At 39.4% G+C, this 20,692-nt stretch overlaps 1 protein-coding gene across 3 annotated transcripts in view; it reads left to right on the top strand.

Annotated features, from left to right (window-relative positions):
- RP1 (RP1 axonemal microtubule associated) overlaps positions 1-20,692 on the top strand; it is a 305,041-nt gene that overhangs the window by 166,226 nt on the left and 118,123 nt on the right. For 2 of the 3 annotated variants that reach the window (XM_032771359.2, XM_032771360.2), the window contains exons 27-32: positions 1,954-2,108; positions 3,271-3,349; positions 5,889-5,970; positions 8,107-8,162; positions 8,327-8,359; positions 15,683-15,852. In XM_032771359.2, the coding sequence (XP_032627250.1) occupies positions 1,954-2,108; positions 3,271-3,349; positions 5,889-5,970; positions 8,107-8,162; positions 8,327-8,359; positions 15,683-15,852 (575 nt within the window). The remainder of the gene's footprint in view (positions 1-1,953; positions 2,109-3,270; positions 3,350-5,888; positions 5,971-8,106; positions 8,163-8,326; positions 8,360-15,682; positions 15,853-20,692) is intronic. The other variant, XM_032771361.2, reaches the window with a different exon arrangement.

The following is a 20,692-nucleotide window of genomic DNA, read 5'->3' on the forward strand; positions in this document are numbered from 1 at the left end:
CTGAGCTTTGAAAAATCCGGTTTCCTGATTGGTCCTCTGGTCAGGTGTTTGGTTCCCTTTGTTAACCCTTTACAGGTAAAAGAAACATTAACCCTTAGCTATCTGTTTATGACACCTCTATCAGTCAGATGTCTCCTATGTAGAAATCTTCCCTTATTTCATTATTCTTTGAACCACTCATCCTCCCTGCTTCATTTCTTCTGGCTTTATGACTTTTATTATTTTCAAGGCCTTCCTTCTACTTGCTAATCAGGGTCTTTCTCTACCACACACATATTTCCTTAGCCAAACTTAAGCTAACTCGAATTCTATAATTTCATATTTATCCTACACCCTATTTGGTGGTCAAGCATTGGACTTGGAGATGCAATTGTTTGGCTTAGACTCCAGTTCAATGTAATTAAAAATCCTATGGCACTTTTTGCAAGAGTTACAGGTGCTATTCTAAGTGTCATGGCCATATTCTAATACCTAAATTCCCTCTGCAGCTGCAAATACACATGTTGGTATTCTTAACTTCCTGTCCTAAATGCTTCTGCAGTGTTCGGTACTGTTAAGGAACCACTGCATTCCACCCTGGTAAGGGCTACACTTCCATGATGGGTGAAGTGATTTGTGTGTATGTGTGTGTACGTGTTTTGGGATCCTTTTTCATGAAAAGTTCTATATAAATGTCACATTATTATTAGAAGTAAGACTAGTAGTTTAATAATAGTAGTATCTTTAATTAATGCTTATAGTATATTGTTTAATGCCAAGGTCAAAATAGTTTGTTATATGTTCCTGGCTTCTCTTCTGTCCCCTTCTTAAAGATTGCACTTAAACATGTATTCCGGTGCTCCCCCAGTACTTTTCTTCTTTCTAGAGAGCTATTAAAAATCTTCATTACTGGAACAGTAATCTCTCTACTAGATAGCAGCACTAGTGACCAGCTGTGATTAGAATAGAAAAACTGAATGGATACATTCCACTAAGATGTAATTAGGACCAAAAAAAAGTTATATTAAAAACCTTTAATAACTGAAAAGTGTAGCAGAATATAGTAGTATGTACTTTCTGGAAATAATTATTGTGAAACAGAAGTTTTAGTACTATTTGGACAATTATGGTAATATTACTGCACTTAAAAATATCTAAATAAAATAACTCTAAAGTACCTACTGTAAATAGAGTTTACCATCTTTAGCTGGTCATGATCAATCTGGTTTCCTAGTACAGACAATGTGTATATGCATATATGTGTGAGTTCTCATAAGGTGGCATTATCATGATATTTGGTCAAGTCCCAAAATTATTGAAGTGCACATGTCACATATATTTCTTTCTCTCCTTCTCCTGTCTGGTCAGCTGTTTTTTGTGTTTTTTGTTTGTTTTGCTTTTGTGATGTTATTGTGGGAAGGCTGAGTCAAAGAAGTGGGTTTTGCACTTGCTGTGAAAGTGCTGAGGTTCATGATCATCCTGATCTTTTCTTGGGGTGAAATTCTGTGTTTTTCATGCACTAATTTCACTCTTATTGATGACAGTCCCATGTTTCCAGTGGAACATAGATCTTTGTCTGAGGTCATGATTATGCAGAGTGAAACAGTCCCCAGGGAACTTAAGCTAATCCCCCAAAAGGCTTTGAAAAATAGGACTGAAACTTTGTATTTGACCTAGTACTCAGCAGGGAGACAGTGAAGAAAATAGAGCATTGGGGGACACACACTTGATGGCCTGTTTTTTGAGCAGTTGGGCTGCTCTGTTCAGAACAAACTGTAGCTTTTTGAGGTCAGTGGTCTCACATTTAGGTACAGAATATTACAGATTGAGCCTGGAAGTGATGGATATATGGATTGGTGTGGCTAATTACAAACAGGTCAGAAGGAGTGCCATCCTCTGGCCAGCTGTAGAAGGAAACGTTCATATATACATACATTAGAAAGAAAAATAATGCAAATGTTTGTCCTTTTTTAGTGGTGATTTATGAACTCCATGTATATACTGGATCTAAACTTGGTGCTGAAACAGATTCTAATGTGTACGCCACTCTCATTGGAACGAGAGGAGATTCTGGCAAGCGAAAGCTGCATAGAGCTAAGAATAATAAAGTCATGTTTCAGCGTGGACAGGTAAAGGAAAAAATGTGCAAAACTGATCAATGCTAGCAAATTATTTGCAGCAAATTGTTTTTTTAACATATGTAGATATTTTCTGTTTACACATTTATCCTTGAGCAGTTCAGTTTTCACAGATATTTATTCAAAATTATTCACAGAATTAATTTATTTAATAATTTTTGGCCTGTAGATTCTGAATGAATAATTTACTGTGAGTATTGGATATTCAAAATTCATGCTCTGTTTAGTTTTGATTGGACACATAGGTCATGGGGTTATGGTAGTGTTTCTGTTCTCTGATTAGGTTAATGTAATTCTTAGAATCAAGTTACATTCTACTACTGCCCCCAACACACTCCCTACACTGGGGGCGTACTGAACCGATACACTAAACGGTAGGCTTTAGAGGAGGTAGCATAGAGCTGGCCATTCCAGTTCTGTGCTGCTAAGGGCATGTCTACACTGCAATCAGAGGTGTGACTACAGCACATTTAGACATACCCAGGCTAGCGTTGATCTAGCTAGCTTGAGTAACAAGAACAGTGGAGCTATGGCAGCACAGGCAGCAGCACAGGCCCGCCACTTGAAAACATACCCAGGATCTCACGTGGCATTGTACAGCCCATGCTGCCACCTGTGCTGCTGCTGTGGCTATTGTAATTCAAGCTAGCTAAATCAATGCTAGCTCAGGTATGTCTACACATCTGCCATCACAACTCTGATTGCAGTAAATAAGCACCTTTATATATTAATGCTACTTCAAGCAGTTTGTGCTTGAACCTGCCTAGGATATGTGCAGCATCATACCTATAAGCACCAAATAAAATGCAGTCATCAGCAGAGGAAGTTCAGCAAAACCTGATCCTGCATGAATGAGAACACTACTTTGCATCTTCTTTCTCTGTTCATCAGCAGTAGGTGTACGACCCAAGAGGGGAACTCATTGCTAAATGTCTCATTAACATGGTGAAAATCGTGCTTACACCAGATTTCCTAAAACATAACCGTTCCTCAGCCATACTTTGCCCTTTTTTACCCTCCTTGCTACCACTCAGAACAGAGGGCTAAGTGTTAAGCTGCATCTGGAAGCAACAATCTTGTCCATAGCGCTGAACATCATGCAAGGACCTACATGATAAAGGCTTTTATCAATCTCATTTTGATGATTCTGCAGGTGGATATCTTCTTCATAAAGGCTGTATCACTAAGAGACTTGAAGAAACTTGTGATTAGCCATAATGGAACTGGTCCAGGTAGGAGTTAATTTTCTAGTGACTAATCTGTTTTGTGAGCTGTTTTTACAACATAATACTCTTTATTTGTATATATAACATCCTTCATACAAAGTGTTACAAAAGGCCTTTCAGTGAGAAGAATAAAAAAGAGACACAAGTACTTATTCCTGCAGACTGGTCACAGTCTGGGATTGTAGAAAGCTATGGTATTGGGCAGCAAAAGGCAACTGGGATGTAGTATCAAATAACATCAGTTAGCTGTTGGTTTGCAAGCTGATTTATAACAGAGTGCTATTTATTTGTCCTACGGAGTACCACAGAAGAATTCACAAGGGTAACTCATACAGAGCTGGATAAAATGATTCTTCTGTAGATAGTGAATGAAAATGAGGTACAGGAATAAAATTAGAGCAGTGATTTGACTGCCTCTTTGCCACCAAGTGGAATCTCAGAGAACCATAACAACAACATCCTAGCAGTGATGAGGACGCAGAGAGAATCTGGCAGCACTTAGGCCATTTGCTTCATGTGTACTGGGCAGTATGGGATTGTTCCTGTGGATGGCATTATATATGCTCTGTGTGGTCTCAAACAAAATGAGAGTAGCCTTGATCATATCCGTGGATAAGAGGAGAGCCTCCTAAAGGGTCCTGAGATCAGTATCAATTTGTAATACAGTTGAGAATCACTGGCATAGTGTAAAAGAAAAGAGCTGATATTTCAAAAGTGCTACAATAAAGTATTTGCAGACTAGAATCAGATTGGATCTCCTAAGCTAAGCAGGACCAAACCTAGTCAATACTCATAATTGAGGATCAGATTGCATTGTTTTTAGGCTCTATGTAGACATATTGTCCTTGCTCCAAAGAGCTTACAATCTAATTAAGGACCAGATACAAGGGATAAATGTAACAAGCAATTGGAGGGAAGGCCAGGAGGAGGATAAGGGTTATAATAATAAGTTTGACAAGGTGAGTGAAATAATATCTTTTATTGGACCAAATTCTGTTGGTGAAAGAGACAAGCTTTCAAGTTACATAGAGCTCTTTGTCAGGTCCAATAAAAGATATTACTTAACCCACCTTGTCTTTTGAATATCCTGGGACCAACATGGCTACAACAGTGCTGCAAACAATAAGTTTGTACAGTTACTTAATCTTGCATTATGCACAATCTGATGGCTTCAAAACATTTATTTCAAATAATTTAATTTACTTCAAATCATTAAATAATTTCCTTCTGCTCCTAATACTTGGCTGGAATGGGCATTGCCTAAGAAAAAACCAAGTACACCTGGAGGTGTTCTGATGATTCAGTAGGTGGCATTCTTTCCTTTGAGTCAGTACTGGACCAATGCCCTGCCCACTGTCCTGTGGAAAATATCTTTTGGGTAAAATGTGAAAACGAGGTCTCAAACATTTTTTTTGTCCTTTTTGCAAGAATGCTAGTGTTAACCAGGGCATCATGGCCAAATTCTAAATTAGGTAATTATATTCAGCCTACCTAAATTTGTCCTATGTTTTCAGTTGACTAACTTATTACTCAATTCCTTTCTTTAAAATGGTGATTATTATGTATGTCTTGCCCAAAAAGTTGCTAGTCACTTGTTTAGTATTGCTGGTAGAGAATGGCTGCTGGGTTCTGCCCCAGAGAATGGTGATTGGTGAGTGGTAGTTTGGTGATAGGTAAGTGAACTCTATATGATTAATCTGTTAAATGCTTGGATCTTTCACAATCTAAGTGTTACATAAATGTAAGTTATGTGATTACCTTGGGCAATAACTTATACAAAGTTTAGTTAAGAATGCGCTTTGCTCTCTTTATAGAAGGAAAAAGCTGAACAAAAATATGCCTTTGAAACAAAGGCTTGAACAAAACACAAATTTAAAAGGCTTAGTGAAGAGGTTTTCGCCTCAATAGAAGAACCTCTTCCGTTCAATATTTTTTTTCAGCCAGAACTAGTTAATCTAATAGTCATTTGCTTCTTACATCATACTTTGCCTTGGTGTTTTACTTAAAATGATTTTCATTGAACTCTTTTCAAGATTGAAAGCTTATATTTTTTGGAGACCATATAAGGCTATTGTAAGAACACACATTAATGAGGATGTTATATATTAATCCAATCTCTCTGAATTCATAATGTCATGTACTTCATTCTCAAAGGACCAAGGATTCTGGTTCTTACAGTGAATCATGGTAAATTGCACAAGCAGAATGTTGTCCCCATATGTGAACCTGAACAAAAGGAATAGAAGAGCATAGGTTGAAGTGGGAGTGGTGGTAGCAGTTTACAGATGCTACTACACCCATTTCCACACAAAGAATATTTTGCTGGAATCAAAATAGTCTCTTGCCTATGCTTAGGAATATTGTGCCTTAGTAGTATAATGGGAATCTTATGAGGGTATTAGATTAATGTTTTCACTTCTTTAGCTGAGTTTTGACCTAATGGGATCTGCTGTTGGGAAAGCAGTTGTTTCAGCTTTTCTCTTAAAGAATTTTTTTTCTCACAAAAATACAAACTTGCAAGTAAACTTTTGTCATTTCAACCCAGGCAATGGATGGTTCCTTGATAAGGTGGTTGTCAAATTTAAAGAGGAAGATGATGATCAAGAAGTTGTGTTTCCCTGTAACAGGTATGCCATTGATGGGAAATCAGAATTGTAGTTGTTATACTGTGAGCCGTTTAAGGAAAATATTGCAAGACAGGAGCCAAACACTTAAAAAAACCACTTTGCTGCCTGCACAAAGCCTGAATATATGAATCCTGCCCAGCAGTCTTCCAGGAAGTAAGGGGTGAACAGAATTCTCCACTCCAAGCCATGCAGAAAAGGCTGCTGGATCAGCATGGGAGGGCATGGAATAAGATGAAAAAGGTCAAAAGCCAAATGTTCTGTGGGTGAAAAGGTGCAATAATTTTTCCTTAACCTTGCATGTACATATCATATAAAACTAAATAACATTTCAGTTCTCTGCTCCTTAAAAGATATTACATTAAAAGTTTCCAATCATATGGATTTAGGCCAGTTCATTTTGCATTTCTCAGTCACTAATGGTCATTAGAGTGAACCTAATAATTGGAAATCTTTGAAGAGAACTTTATATCTATCTAAGTGGGAAAAAAAGGTTAGTTGATATTGTCTTAGAGGATAGTTAAAATGTTTCTGCTCACTTAGCAAAGGCCTATTTCCCTGTCTCAATGCGGGCTCTAGAATTTTGCTGCCATAGGCAAAATTGAAAAATATCCAACTCTCTCAGCCTCTGGTCAGAGCCTCTAAACATTCTTTTGCTCCAGATATTTTGCCACCCTAGACAACAACCTAGCCTTCAGCAATTTGTATGTTGAAGCAACCACCATATAAACTTCAGATAGGTTTGCAGCAGAAAGAGTTATAGGTGAATATATGTGTATGTGTGTATTATATCTATATCTAACACTATAGAAATGATTCAGAGAAGCATATTTTAAAATCAAGCAGTTTATGCATTGCGGTACATGCTTTCCAAATACTTGGAGTACATACACATTTGACTACAAAATACTTGTTCATGTCAGCGCAATCATTTTTTAGGGTGGGGGTTGTCTTACAATCTTGATTATCAATTAGAAATTCAGTTAAGAAAGGAAATATTTTCTGTTTTTATGTGAAAACTCTCCTTTAGCTTAAAAAAAAATTCAATTTGCAAAAATCCTGCAAATTGTTAGCTAATAACTATTTTTTTCTCTAAAACTATTATTGTAATGATTAGGTTTTTTTAATCTGTTAGGCTGTTTAATTAGTTTGGTTTACATTAAAGTTGGTTATTTGAAGAGTAGACAATTGTTTCTGCAATGTCAGAGAGATTTTATAAGATTCCTGCTAAGAGAGGAATACTTGACTAAGACTGTGGACTTGCTATAAAACTGCCCTGTCAAAAAGAACTTATTAAGCACTAGAAAAAGGTTAGAGACATTATCTATAGAACTAGAGGGGCTCTGTAATTCTTTGCCTGCAGTAAGTGCTACCAATAAACCTAAGTTTCCTGTCTATTTTTAAAAATGGTTAGTGATCTTTTAGTTCCTTGGAGGGGAATAGAAGAGAATTCACAAAGGTTAATCAATGTATTTATTGCAACAATAGTTTAAACATAATGCAGTCTAGCCTTCTCTCCATACACAAGAGCTTTATTCACATAGTTACTTTGTATATGGAGAGTAGAATGAATTGCAGTTGTATAGGATGCAGCAAAAGGGAGCTAGTAAGTTGGAAGCTTATAATGATTACCAGTATTTTTAAATAAGAGAACTCATGTAATGGCTGTAAAACGTTCTAATATGAGATGGGGGATCAGTTGAAGAAGTATGTGCGGGTATTTTTCTAGTGTGTCAAGTTTAGGGTTAAGCCCTTAAATTCTGTAACGTACAATGAAGGGCAAAATTGAGGTGAAATTCACCTTCATAGCTGCCCGGTCCATAGAAGTTCTACAAGCCTCGTAGATCTTAGAATCTAAGGAACTTGCCAATACTTACTAATAACCACCAGGTGTAGCACTAACTACCATGAGGAATCCCCTTGCCTGTGGTATAAGTTGGCATAGTTTCACTGAATGAGGAAAGATGTGCCAATTCATACCAGCAGAGAATTTGGCCCAGTAAGTGTTTACAAGACTTAGTTTGATAAGAGATGCACAAAAAACATTGGTGAAAGGAGGGGAAATAATGCTGAGATTCCTCATAAAAAGATTAATTACTAATTGCCATAAGTCTAATTATTATCTCTTTACAATGAAAGATGGTTAGATGAGTACCAAGATGATGGGAAGACCGAGCGAGAGCTAATTGCTAAAAGTAAGTATTCCAGTAAAGAGAATTTGCATTATAACAATATTCTGGATATCAAATGACTAGTTATGGCCGAGAATATGAAAATTCTTTCTGAATGTGATTATAAATTTAGAAATCTTAAGTAGCTTTATCAGCAAACAAGTATAAAACTTTTTTGTTTATTGTAGAAAATGGTAATTCGCAGAAGGCATCCATCAAAGGTGAGAAACACTCTATATTCTCCTCCCAGAACTTTGACATTGAAGTTAAACTCAGTTTCAGTATAAAGGCAGAGGCTGGCAACCTTTCAGAAGTGGTGTACCGAATCTTAATTTATTCACTCTAATTTAAGGTTTTGCATGCTAATAATACATTTTAACGTTTTTAGAAGGTCTCCTTCTAGAAGTCTATAATATATAATTAAACTATTGTCATATGTAAATAAGGTTTTTAAAATGTTTAAGAAGCTTCATTTAAAATTAAATTAAAATGCAGAGCCCCCCGGACCAGTGGCCAGTACCCAGGCAGTGTGAGTGCCACTGAAAATCAGCTCACGTGCTGCCTTCGTCACCTGTGCCATAGGTTGCCTACCTCTGGTATAAAGTGAACAAATAAATGAAGCAAATTAGTTTCCTCCACAGTAATCATTTATGTAAAGTATCAAGTAGTAGTCAAGTATAGTCATCTATAAAGGTGCCGTGTCGTGTCTTTTCAAACGAATTGACCAAAGGAGATACTTCACACAAACCATTTTTGGTTTTCTTCCCATTTCTATTATTCAGTCCTGAAATCAGTCAGAAATTCCTCTGAGAACAGATTTCAAGAACTGGTTTGTTTACCCAGTGCCACTGTCAATACACAGGGACAGCTCACCCAACATGCATCAGTGAGTTGAAAAATGTGTTGTGAAGTGACAGTGGAAACAGTTTCAGGTCAAGTTCAGCATAGTTTTTCTAAGAGTATCCAGAAATAATTTAGACTTAAGCTATAAAATTGGTCAGCGTAGTTAAATACAGTATCGTCATTTGGTTGAATAAAATTGGCTGGGTAAATGAAATCTTAATATTAGAAATCTGTCTGTCTACTTACCTATCCACAGATATAGTGCCTATCATTGTAGTAGTTCAAGTATTTAACACTATAAATAACCTCTTTTTTCTTCCTTGCCAGCTTTAAGGATAAATAACTTGATGAGTTCATAGGTATTTGATTTACATTTGTGGGTTAGTGTGGTGGGTGAGTTGGTGTCTCTATCTGAAAATCTTACTGAGGGAAAATAAAGTCAAAGAACTGAGCTTTGCATTTAGTTTTGAAAACGGTGAATTTTGTGGTTACTTATCTTTTGTGGGATATGCCCCATAGGCTAAATCTAGGTCCAACTTCAGCAAATTTGGTGTCCTGCTCTCAAAGTCTCCCCTATTGGTCAACAGTTGCATTGTTCCAGTGGAATGGAGCTTTCATGGATGGAGAGGCAATTTCTCAGGTAGTTAGGGTTATTCGCATGGAGAGCTTTGATTACACACCATAGACCTTCAAGTGGACTCTGCATTCAGTAAGCATTCAGTTCAGATTGGAGCATCAGAGAGATGTGTTCATGGTAGCCTGTGTTGCTAAGCAGATGGACTACTGTTTTTTGTACTAGTCTGCGTTTTGCTGGCTGTGTGACTTCATTCAGAGTTGTATTCCATTGCAATAATCAAGCATGAATGCATGGATCATGACTATGTCTACGTCTGACAGGACGTGGCACAATCTTTTGGCCAGCCAATAAGGTAGTGAGGTGTTCTTTATCTCATGTCTATCTGAGCCTTCGGTAGCATTGAGGAGTCAAAAGGACACCAAAGCTGATTTATCAGTTTGAGGGCAGATGTTCTCAATAATGGGAGTGTTAAAGAGGAAGCAAGTTTTCTGAAAAGCCTCCCTCGGCCTATCAGCAACATTTCAATCTTGCTTGATTCATCGTTAGCCATCTGTTCTTCATCCAAGTGCTGATTTCAGCTGGGCATAGAGAAAGCCAGGAGATGGTACTGTTTGATGTAAAGGAGATGTAGAGCAGTGTGTCATCTGAGTACTGGTGACATTTCAGCCTGTAAGTCTAATCAGCTATGCCATATAGCTGTTGAATAATATGAGAGACAAGACTGAGGCTTGTGGAAGGTTAACAGAGCAAAGGGGTTAGGAAGGCGGTCTTGAACTCAACCCACAGGTATCCACTTGTGTGCAGTATCTGAGTGTATGTCAAAGTAGAGAGAACTCCCCAGAGCCACAGACCCTTGATGGAGAAGACCTTTGTTCTGACCTTTCAAATCTGCACCAAGCAGTTTCAACTCTGCTGATCGCAACTGGTACTGCAGAACATAGTATGACAGGTATACACCCTCTCGCAGACTGTATTTAAGTCTTTAAATACTAAACACACTCACAGAATAATAGATAACCAGTGTAGATGGCAGAGCACTTGTGTTACTGATTCTCATAAATGAAGGCCCTTGAGCAGTGAAGATGTCACAGTCTTCGGTAATTGCAGTCTGCAAGTGAATTCCAAGAGAAGCCATCAGAAAAAGGCATTGTAGTAATCCAGCCTTGCCTCAAGGTCACAGAGGCATGGAACACTGTGCTGAGGTCTGTCTGAAAGCAAAGGTCACTACATCAAAATAGTTGAGAGATAATAAGCCACTCTCGAAACCCAGAGAATATCCTTCTATCTGGCTAATGTTGCTCAGCCATCATCTTGCCTTCTCCCCAATAGGGGTATTTGAAACTGAGATGATCACCATTGTTAAGCAGGTCTCCTGAGCACTAGCTGAATCTCAGCACTTTTCAGTCAGGCTGCCACTCTACTTTCTACAAATGAAGCATTCATTCTAGAGACCAGCAAATGGGCTACAATACAGATATCCACGAGCTACCTAAGAGCAAGGGTTCTGCCTGCAGGAGGCAGAGCTACATCAAGCTCTGGAGCATCCTCAGATCATAGATAGACTCTCTCAAACCAAATAAGGCAGCAGATCTATTCATGCCCTCTTCATTCCAAGTTGGGTGCTCGATGTAAGAGAGAGGGGTTCCAATACACTTGCCTTGGCAAAGAAGATGGATAATTGCTCTGAGCACTCAAATGAGAATCAAGGGAGTATCAGGGTGAATCAGACACTTCATGACTCTATAAAGATTTGCTTTATATTGTAGGGATGATTTCCTTTTTTCTTTCCCCCCCACCTCCCTGCCCCCATAATAGGTGGCGTCTCAGAATAATGCAGAATAAGGGAAGAGGCAAGATATAGTGTTCCACAGTGTTGTTTATGTTGCAGTCAGATAAAAGGAGCTAGACTTCTGCAGTGTGGTTCATGAGATGCTCTGGGGTAATGCAGGAGTTTATGGGCGTTGCACAGAATATGGTTCAGCAGCAGTGAAAGCAGTTCAGCTAACAGATATTGTCATGCAAGGATATGGGGCAGAGAGATATATAAAAACAAATAGAAAACACAGAAAAATTTTTCCCCAGAAATTCCTCAGATTTTTATAGTCCCTTGTCCTCTTTCAAATTTCTGTTGATGGGGTGAAAATGATCACAGGTAGTCCACAGACTCCTGGCAGGTAAATATTAGTCCATGTCAGATGCACCTCTGTTGCTACTTGGTGCACTCCACTACCTGGCCAGTATGTGTGGTCTCACCATCATGAACACACACCAGGTTGTTACTCTTTCACCATGTATTCATTCATTCATCACAAAGTATTGTAGTGTGATGCAGGCTTAGAGCATGGGGAGGTTTCCCCACAGCCTTCACTCCTCAGCCCAGGCTCACCCTCCAGGATCCCCCTTGCTTCCTGTTCCTTCCACTTATATCCTATCCTTATACTGTTAGCTCAGTGGTTTTCAGTGCTCATAATCTCCCAGGAAACTGCCTCCAGGTGGGCCTACAGCCTTCTGCAGGCTACAGCTCTGCCAGTGATCAGGGTGCTGCTGATAGTGCCCTGTTACAGCCCTGTTTATAAATGGCAGCGAAAATGCCCTTTGTCAAGTGGACTCTGAAGTTGCTGAAAAAGCAAATCAGGCAGGCTGGCAAACTCTGTAGCAAGCTACTGAAAGACAAGCAAAGTAAGCAAGCTAAGAAAATTTCCATGATCTCTGTGCATTCCCTCAGTAAAATAATTTAAGCAGCTGCTACATCTAAGAAAGTGGTATGTCCTTATCAGTCCTGAGAACATACAGCACTGATGTTGGGAAATCAGAAAGCAATATCTACGAACACCAACAACGACCTACATTGCTTATATAAGAAGAAGATGTAGCCCCCTGTATTATTTGTCTTTTGATTTTACAGTTTTTCACACTTAAAATATATTGTCTGTTTTAACTGTTCTTGATTCTTTGTGCAGAAGTCACGGCAGGTTTGATTTTCCCACTTTTGCAGCTAGCATTTCTTCTGTGCATCGAAGTGTCAAAGAGGTTCGTTGGGAGGATGGCATTAAGGCTGATTCGACTTCATTTGTTAGAGTTAACAAAGTGCCCGTGCACTGGCAGCATTGCTGAGCTAACATGAAAATGAAAGCCTTAGTTACACTGATGTTTTAGAAGACAGAGAGAATTTTGATACTTTGTTGAGAAACAGCCTTTCCACTTACTCTCTCAAGTTCATTTAACAAGCCGCAGTCTGATTTTTCAAAAGAAAAGGGCCATAGCTAATAAACACAACATACAGATAATACAATCCACTGACATTAACAGAGTGAATGGTACATGATATATTAAGTAAATGCATCTTTTTATATGGTAGGTACAAAGGCCAAAATTTTCAATGCTGGTTATCTTAAAATAAAGCACCTAAATAGTGGCCTGATTTTCAGAGGTGCTAAGCACCCAGAGCTTCCACAGATTTTAGTGGCAGATTTGTCTGAATAAGGACTGAAAGATTTGGACAAAAAACAAATATGAATATAAAGCCACCACCCCAACTACCATTGCATTGTACATCAACCAGTTGGTGTTTGCAACTAGTTCCTTTTCTAATGTAGCTATTTTTTAATAAGCAAATGTCCAAGGGAGCTAAAGTGTTAGACAAACATTTCTTCTGACTCTGGAGTGAGCAGATTGAAATGAATTTACCAAAGTGAGAGAAAATGCAATTAGCTTAGTTTGGCCAGGACACTAGACTGTGGAAGGAATGAAAAGTAAACTCTTGAGAACAAGCAGTTGCAGATGCCTAAGAGGCCTTAAATCTGTTAACCACTGATTCATTTCCTGGGAAACTCCCAACTCTTTGATCACTGATCCATTAACCTTTCTTTGGAAATAATAATTAAGAAAAGATACAACCATGGGCAACAATTAAAATAAATCACAGTGTTCAGAATGGCTTCCTGGTCTCATAATATGTGCTTAGCATGTTGCATTCTGCAGCAGAAAGCCTGCAGCTATGTGTAACCCACACACCTCCTGAGTGTGGTGCTCTGTCCCATCAAGTGGCACCGAGACCACTTAGAGAGAGAGATAAAATGAGTCTGCTTTACAGCCTTAGCTAACAGCCAGTTGGCTTTTAGCTCATGCTGTAGAGGCTCATGCACTAAGCTCCAGAAGTCTCAGGTTCAATTCTGCCCGCTAGTGACTGGGGTCTGTTGATGTTACATATGCACTGCTGCCTTTTCGCCTTGGGACAGATTCAGCCTGCCTTATCCACCTTCTGCTCAAGTAAAGCAGGGCCCAGGTGAAGGAAAGTGTACCAGGGAGGCACTGTGATATGAGGTGGTGGTCACAATCTCCATTCCATTAGGTTCTAGGGGCAGCCTGTGCAGCCCTCAAAGAGAGTGGTGCTTACTGTAGATAGGGCACGGCCTGGGTGACTAAGGGATGATCTGACTCATTGTAGCCTTGCTTCAGACCCTCTGCCTGTGGGGTTACTATGTGAAGACCTGGTTGAAACTGAAGAAACTAGTGGCAAACAGTTCCAGCAATGACTTCCCTCGCCAGCATGAATCCCTAAGGGGCGCAACATGCCAGGCTGGCGCAGGGAGCTGCAATTTGCATCTCTATGCCTCAGCAGGGCTGAAGCTGTCTGGTCATATATATCTAACAAATAAAGTTCCTCATTAGACAAGGTTTGTATCTGTCACATATTGCATCTGACTCATTCCTGGAAATAACTCTAAAAAGACAAAACCTAGCTGTCACCCACCAGACTGACTGTGAGCTGCATGTCTGCCTGCTGTGCTGTGTCTGAACCCCAAAGAGCCACAGAACAATCAGCTGTGACACAGAAAGCCTTCTCTACAGAGTGGGGAGTGGGACAGGATAAGCTACGTAGAACAAAGAAGAAAACAGGAAAGAAGCATTAGCCAAGGAAACTAGAACAGATGGAAGGAAAAAATAGGCAGGAAAAAATGCAGCTTAAGAACAGGAAAAAGTACATCCAGGTTTATAAGTGAATTAAATGCCTCTAAAATTTCTCTTGACAACACGCATTGTGGGTAGATATATGATCATGAAATAGTTTTCCTTTATATTAAAATCATCAGCAAATGACAACACAATAGAAGTACACATCGCAAGCTAAGCACAGATTCTTAATTTCTTATCTTTGTTAGGTCCCTTTTGCCTCCTATGATCAGCATGATCCCTCAAGGTTCAGTCATTTTGAAATCATGGGCAAATTCCATGCAGCCAATAGGAACTACTCTTTTGGGCACTAGCATCCATTTAAGTCACACAGTATTGTTTCTGCTCCATGATCTGTTTTCTGCAACTTTTTTAAACAGGAGAATAATTCATAACTTTGATACAATTTCCTGGTATATTTTTGCTAGAATTCATGAATTCAAGTTTGCAAACAATTTCATTAATGCATGGCAACTGTCCAAATACACTCTAACAAGGCCCAATCCAAATCATGTTGAAGCAAAATGAAAAAACTCCCGCTGAATTTTTTGGGCTTTAATTTGGATCCCTAGTGAATAATTTGATCCCTCAAATCATAGTCAACTGAGTAGACCATTCTTATTGACAAAAATCTTTAAAAATCAATCATGGTTTAATTTATACTATTCAAGCAGCTGTGTGTTCTTATATTCAGTTGTTTCATGTGACTCCTGTGTTAAAGTCTTCCGTTTTAAATAAGCTACCATCTCCTAAATAGATAAATAATTTTCATCTGAAATACATACATTCATTAAGAAATTAAATTAAAGAATGAATGAATTAAATCAATTATATTTAAATAAATACATAAATAAAATTAATTATACCAACCAATTTATTATAAATTATTACACTATTATTATAGCAATAAAAGTAATTCATGTAACCACTTAGCCAAGGATTCCTTTTCCCTTGTCCACATTATTAATATCCCCTTACATATCCACTCCTCAACTGGAGTCCTGTGTACGTCATCTCTTATTTAGACTGTAATCTCTTTGAGGCAGAGGGTGTGTGGCTGTCCACTGTCATGTAAATTTATGACATTGCTCAAATGCTTTGTAATAATGATGAACAAATCCCTGTGTATTCCCACTCACTGTTAAAAATGTGATTTTTTGCTTTTATTTAGCAGGACAATGGAGAGTGCTGGTTAAAACTGCCAGAGATTCCCCAGAGCCACAGAAGTGTAAAAGAACTCTTGTGATTTATGGCTCAAAGGGCAAAAGTGGTGACCTTCTCCTTTCTCCACAAAGCCCAGAATATGTGTGCTTTCTACCCAGAGCAACCGATGAATTCCTTGTAAGTCATCACTGTACAGTACTGCACTGAGATTATAATGACATTCTGCTCTAGCCAAAGGATATATTTGAAATGCTGCTTTGGTTGCTACAAATGACATAGTTATTTACAAATATGGAATGATATAACTTTAGATCTTGGGCCATCCTCTTCCTGCAACCCTGCTCAACTTGTTACCAGATTTGCTTGTTACTTTGGGGTATGTTCATTTATTAAGGTTACTCTTCTGGGTGTGTGTGTGGTGGGGGGTTCTGTAATTCTATCAATGTGTTGCTTATGTCACTTGTGTTTTCATATGGAGCTCTATTTCTCCCTTCTGCAAATTCCCTCCCAGTGGAGCTATCCTGCAGGACCTAGGTTCCCAAGAGCTGGGTTCCTCCAGCCCCAGAACCAGATGAACATACACACATTAACAGAACAAGGCTGAGTGGACCAGGTCAAGCAGCACTTTCAAGCTGCCACCCTTATATGCCACAGGTACTGCACTGGAATAGAGTAAACCTGAGCATGCTAGGTTGAACAGCACTTTCAGGCTGCCACCCTTATATGCCCCTGGACTCAGTGGACTAGATCAAGCAGCACTTTCAAGCTGCCACTCTCATATGTCAAGGTTCAGCGTGTCCCTATCCCCGCTTTCAAGTTACAATTATACTGGTAGTATCCCACTTGATGAGCAAACCCCGCAGTAGTTTTGGGTGCTAAAGGGATCTTTAGCTTAGGTAAGAGGGGCGCTGCTGCAGAGTAAATGGGGAAGCTAAAAACACAAAAGAGTAAAACTGAGAGAGAAAGAGAGAAGCAACCATCTTAACAATAAAAGTTATTTATTGAATAATAGTGATAACCACACAAGGAGAGGCTAAACAAACGTAAAGTTACATTATAGGTCATATATAGAAAACTATACCTGATGAAACAAGTTAGGGTTAGAAAGTTATACCTGAGGTAGAAAAGCAAACAGAGAGAGAGGTGGGGTCTTACCGCTCCATAAAGCTTGTACTGGTCGGGGTTCCGAGGTGATGCTGGTAGCTCAGGGTCCTGAGTGCTGGAGACAGGCAGAGCCCTCAGCATGGTCAGTCAGGAGAAGATGAAATCCCAGTGGAACTGATGCAGAGTTTGGATCCAAGCATCAGAACATTTACTTGAACATAGGTAGAGGTTTTTGTAGAGAAACAACAGTGGTTCAAGGAAGAACACTAGATTTGTTTATGTGTAACAAGGGAGAATACCAAAGTTGTTTTGTTCAGGCTAGACATGGGAGCTGATCATTCCTGGCTTTGGGTGGTGTTCCTTGGAGGGAGCTCACAGTGGAATTAGGCTGCTTCAGTATTTTGGATATCAATCAAGTATTCATCACTAGAATTGGTCTGATAACTGCTGAGCTGGGTATGTGCAGGTGTAGGTTCATTAACATCTGGAGCAAAGATCCTCCATCATGCAGTGCTTCTCTGCTTTTCTGGTCCCAGAGTTCAGTGCGGTTCTTGCCTTGGAATATCTGTTCTCCATTCTGTATGCTAATGGAGATGCCTCCCTGTCCCATCTTTGATGAAGATGAGGCTAGGGGAATTGCCTTAATCCTATCACCCTTGTCAGGAGGGGTTTAGGTGTGTCTCCCACCACCTTTCACTGCTCTCTGCAAGTCTTTTCTCTGATTGGTTTTGGTTCAAGCAGAGGCTGGTCAGGGATGTCCTTCATGAGTCAGACAGGCTGGATACTGTGCCCTGGTTCCCCAAGAACACAGAGCTGCCTGGTATCAACTACATTCAGTTATAGTTTTCACACCCCAGTGTAATCTCATTATATTACAGTGAGTTTCAAGGATGTAAGTCAGCAAGAAACATGATTCCTTTCTTGTATTTTATAGCATATGCTGCTCATTGTCTTGCATATTTTTTTATTCTCTTAATTGTGCTAACCCTGAAATCATTGGGTAATTTGCCATTGGCTCTAATGTGTAAAGTATCAGGCCCTAATGCTTTGCTACATGTTCTTGCACCCTGCAGTAATGACGGCTGCATAAAATTCTTAGTGTTAGATTGTGCCATTGAGATACAGCCTGTAGCCAAGGGGAACATGGAGCTGCACTATCTCAGGATTGCCCTCAGGAAGGCAGAACACCTATTGGAGCTCCTGAGGCCAGGGCCAAGCACCCATTACTACACACTTTTGTGGCAGGTAGCTTGCTGCCACCACACGGCTGCTCAACTATACCAGCCAGTGTGTAGTGGAGAGTGCAGCCATGATGGTGCCTGCTGTTTGTCCCCAGTGAGAATAAAGAAACCCCTGTTTTTCCCTGAGTGCAGTGAATTTAATTCTGCTTCCCCTTCACACAGGCCACACAGAGGCAGGAGGATGAGAATAGATTGAAAAGAGACAGTTTGGAGGGATTTTTTTTCATACCAAACTTGGAATTCTGCTGTGGTCTTATGAGTAGAGAATGTTTGGGGTCTCAAAGGGGTAAAGGTCCCTGCATCTCCCCCTGGAACGAATCCATCAGCAAGGAGGCTATAGTCTGGCTAGGTGAATGCTCAGAAACACTTCAAAAACTCACAGGTTTTACTGCTTACCAGTTTGGAACTTAAGATCTTGAGCATTCTAATATTGTGAGATCTAGTATTTTAAGTGGGGGGCTGGGAGCTTAGTGTAAGATACAATACCTGTCCCTTTCCCTTCCTTCAGAACGCTGAAGATGAAGAGGGTTGGACTGTGTGTCCAAGGGACATAAGTGGGGCTTTTCTCCCTCTCTGGTCTTCATTAAGGGGGCCTCCACTTTTCTTCAGTGGGCACATTTCAGTGTGATGCCACACTGACAGCTTTCTAAGTGTATTTCCATTCTTCTGACTCGCTTAGTTTTAGGGAAACATGCTATATTTCCCCTTGGCTGTTCATATCCTTGGTTTTGTTGCTTTGTGTCAAAACCTTAGTATTTTCTGAAAGTTGTTTATTGCGCATGAAAGTTTGTCTTTTTGCAATATGAGTCACACTATTTTGCAAGCTTTTTTTGCATTTTAAGTAAATCAGAGGAACAGGCTTGATTTTAAATAGTGGTTGGTGTTTCATGGGAATCTTTGAAAACCCTTCTCTTTAGAAACAATTCAACTGATATATCTTATGGTTTCTGTTGTTTTCTTCCTTTCTTCCTTATTTCCAAGGACATTTAAATAAACACAGGATCTTTGTTTCATAAGTGAGTTCATCTGCTCCTATTTGTGACAGCACACTTGTGGGAATGATTATGATGTCACAATGAACGGAGAGTTGTGAATTCTGATAAGCACTAAGCAGGAGCAGATGAACTCAATAAAATGAAGATTGTGGTTTTACACAAATGTCTTTAGTAATACAATGCAGTAAGGAAGAACCACAGCTAATGTAGTATATGCAAGATTCATTGTTTTGAAACAATGGGCTTAATTTTGATCCCAGAAATCCATGTAAATCTGCATATTGCCCATTTATGTGCCCACTTATGTTCACATCATGGCAAGAGAGTATGTATATCCCTGATTTTCCAGGTGCACTCTCACATGTTTGTCACAAGTGCATGCACACTTTGAAGTTGACAATCATGTCCAAACTGTTTTGCAAAGTCTCCTATGAAGTGTCAGCAGCTCTCTCATTTTAATTACAGATTGTTAGCAAATATAAAGAATAAATTATGGAAATATATAAATAATAGAGAATGCACAAGTTAAACCTACTTGCTTTCATTGATCTTAAACTTTGATAGCAATAGTACTGTGTCGGCTACCAATTAAAAATGATTTAAAGAAATAAACATTAAATGTAGAAAACAAATTGAGTAATAAGAAGTTGTGTTTATCATATAATCATAGAAACATAGGTCTGGAAGAGACTTTGAGAAATCATCAAGTCCAAGTAATCCTAGGTAGGGCCAAGTGAACTAGACCATCCCTAACAGGTGTTTGTCCACCTGTTCTTAAATACTTTCAATTATGGGGATTCCACCGCCTCCCTTAGAAGTCTATTCCAGAGCTTAACTACCCTTATAGTTGGAAAGTTTTTCCTAAGTCTCCTTTGCTGCAGATCAAGCCTATTAGTTCTTGGATGTGGTCAACAGTTGATCCCTGCACTCTTTATAGCAGCCTTTAACGTATTTGAAGACTGTTATCTGGTCCTCACTCAGTCATCTTTTCTCAAGACTAAACATGCCCAGGTTTTGAACCTTTCCTCATAGGTCAAGTTTTTTAAACCTTTTATCACTTTTGTTCCTCTCCTCTGGACTTTCCCCAGTTTGTCCACATTGTTCCTAAAGTGTGGTGCCCAAAATTGGACACAGAACTCCAGCTGAAGCCCTCCAGTGCAGAGTAGCCCAGAACAGTTACCTCTTGTGTCTTACATATGATTTTCCTGTTAATACACCACTGAGTTTATGGTGGTGGTGTCCTCTGAGGCTGGCAGAGTTGGTGGGAAAGAGCGAGAGATGAAAACAACAGGGAACAGAAATACTAAGGAAAATGAAATGTGTGGGGTTTAAAGAGATAGTGTGAAATTGCTGGACAACAAGTAAATTTATTTTAAACATTACTAAAAATATTTAGTTTAGAGAAAGAAGAAATGGTAGGCCAGCTCTTAGTAAGTGTCTCTCTTTCTGTCAAAGTGGTTCCCACCACTTAGTTACAGAGGTTCTTTTTACATACCTGAGGGACACCATGTCATAAATAGATAGCTAAGGGCTCAACGCCAGAGGGGGCCAGCAAGCCTAAACTGGAAGAAAGCTAACATACAAACCATACTGAAGAGGCTCAGCCAGAGCTGAAATACCCCGGCGAGTGCACCGCGGAGAGCAGTTCACCGGCAACTGGAAACAACCCCATCACCT

The sequence above is a fragment of the Chelonoidis abingdonii genome, chromosome 2, assembly GCF_003597395.2.
Source record: "Chelonoidis abingdonii isolate Lonesome George chromosome 2, CheloAbing_2.0, whole genome shotgun sequence".
NCBI lineage: Eukaryota > Metazoa > Chordata > Testudines > Testudinidae > Chelonoidis > Chelonoidis abingdonii.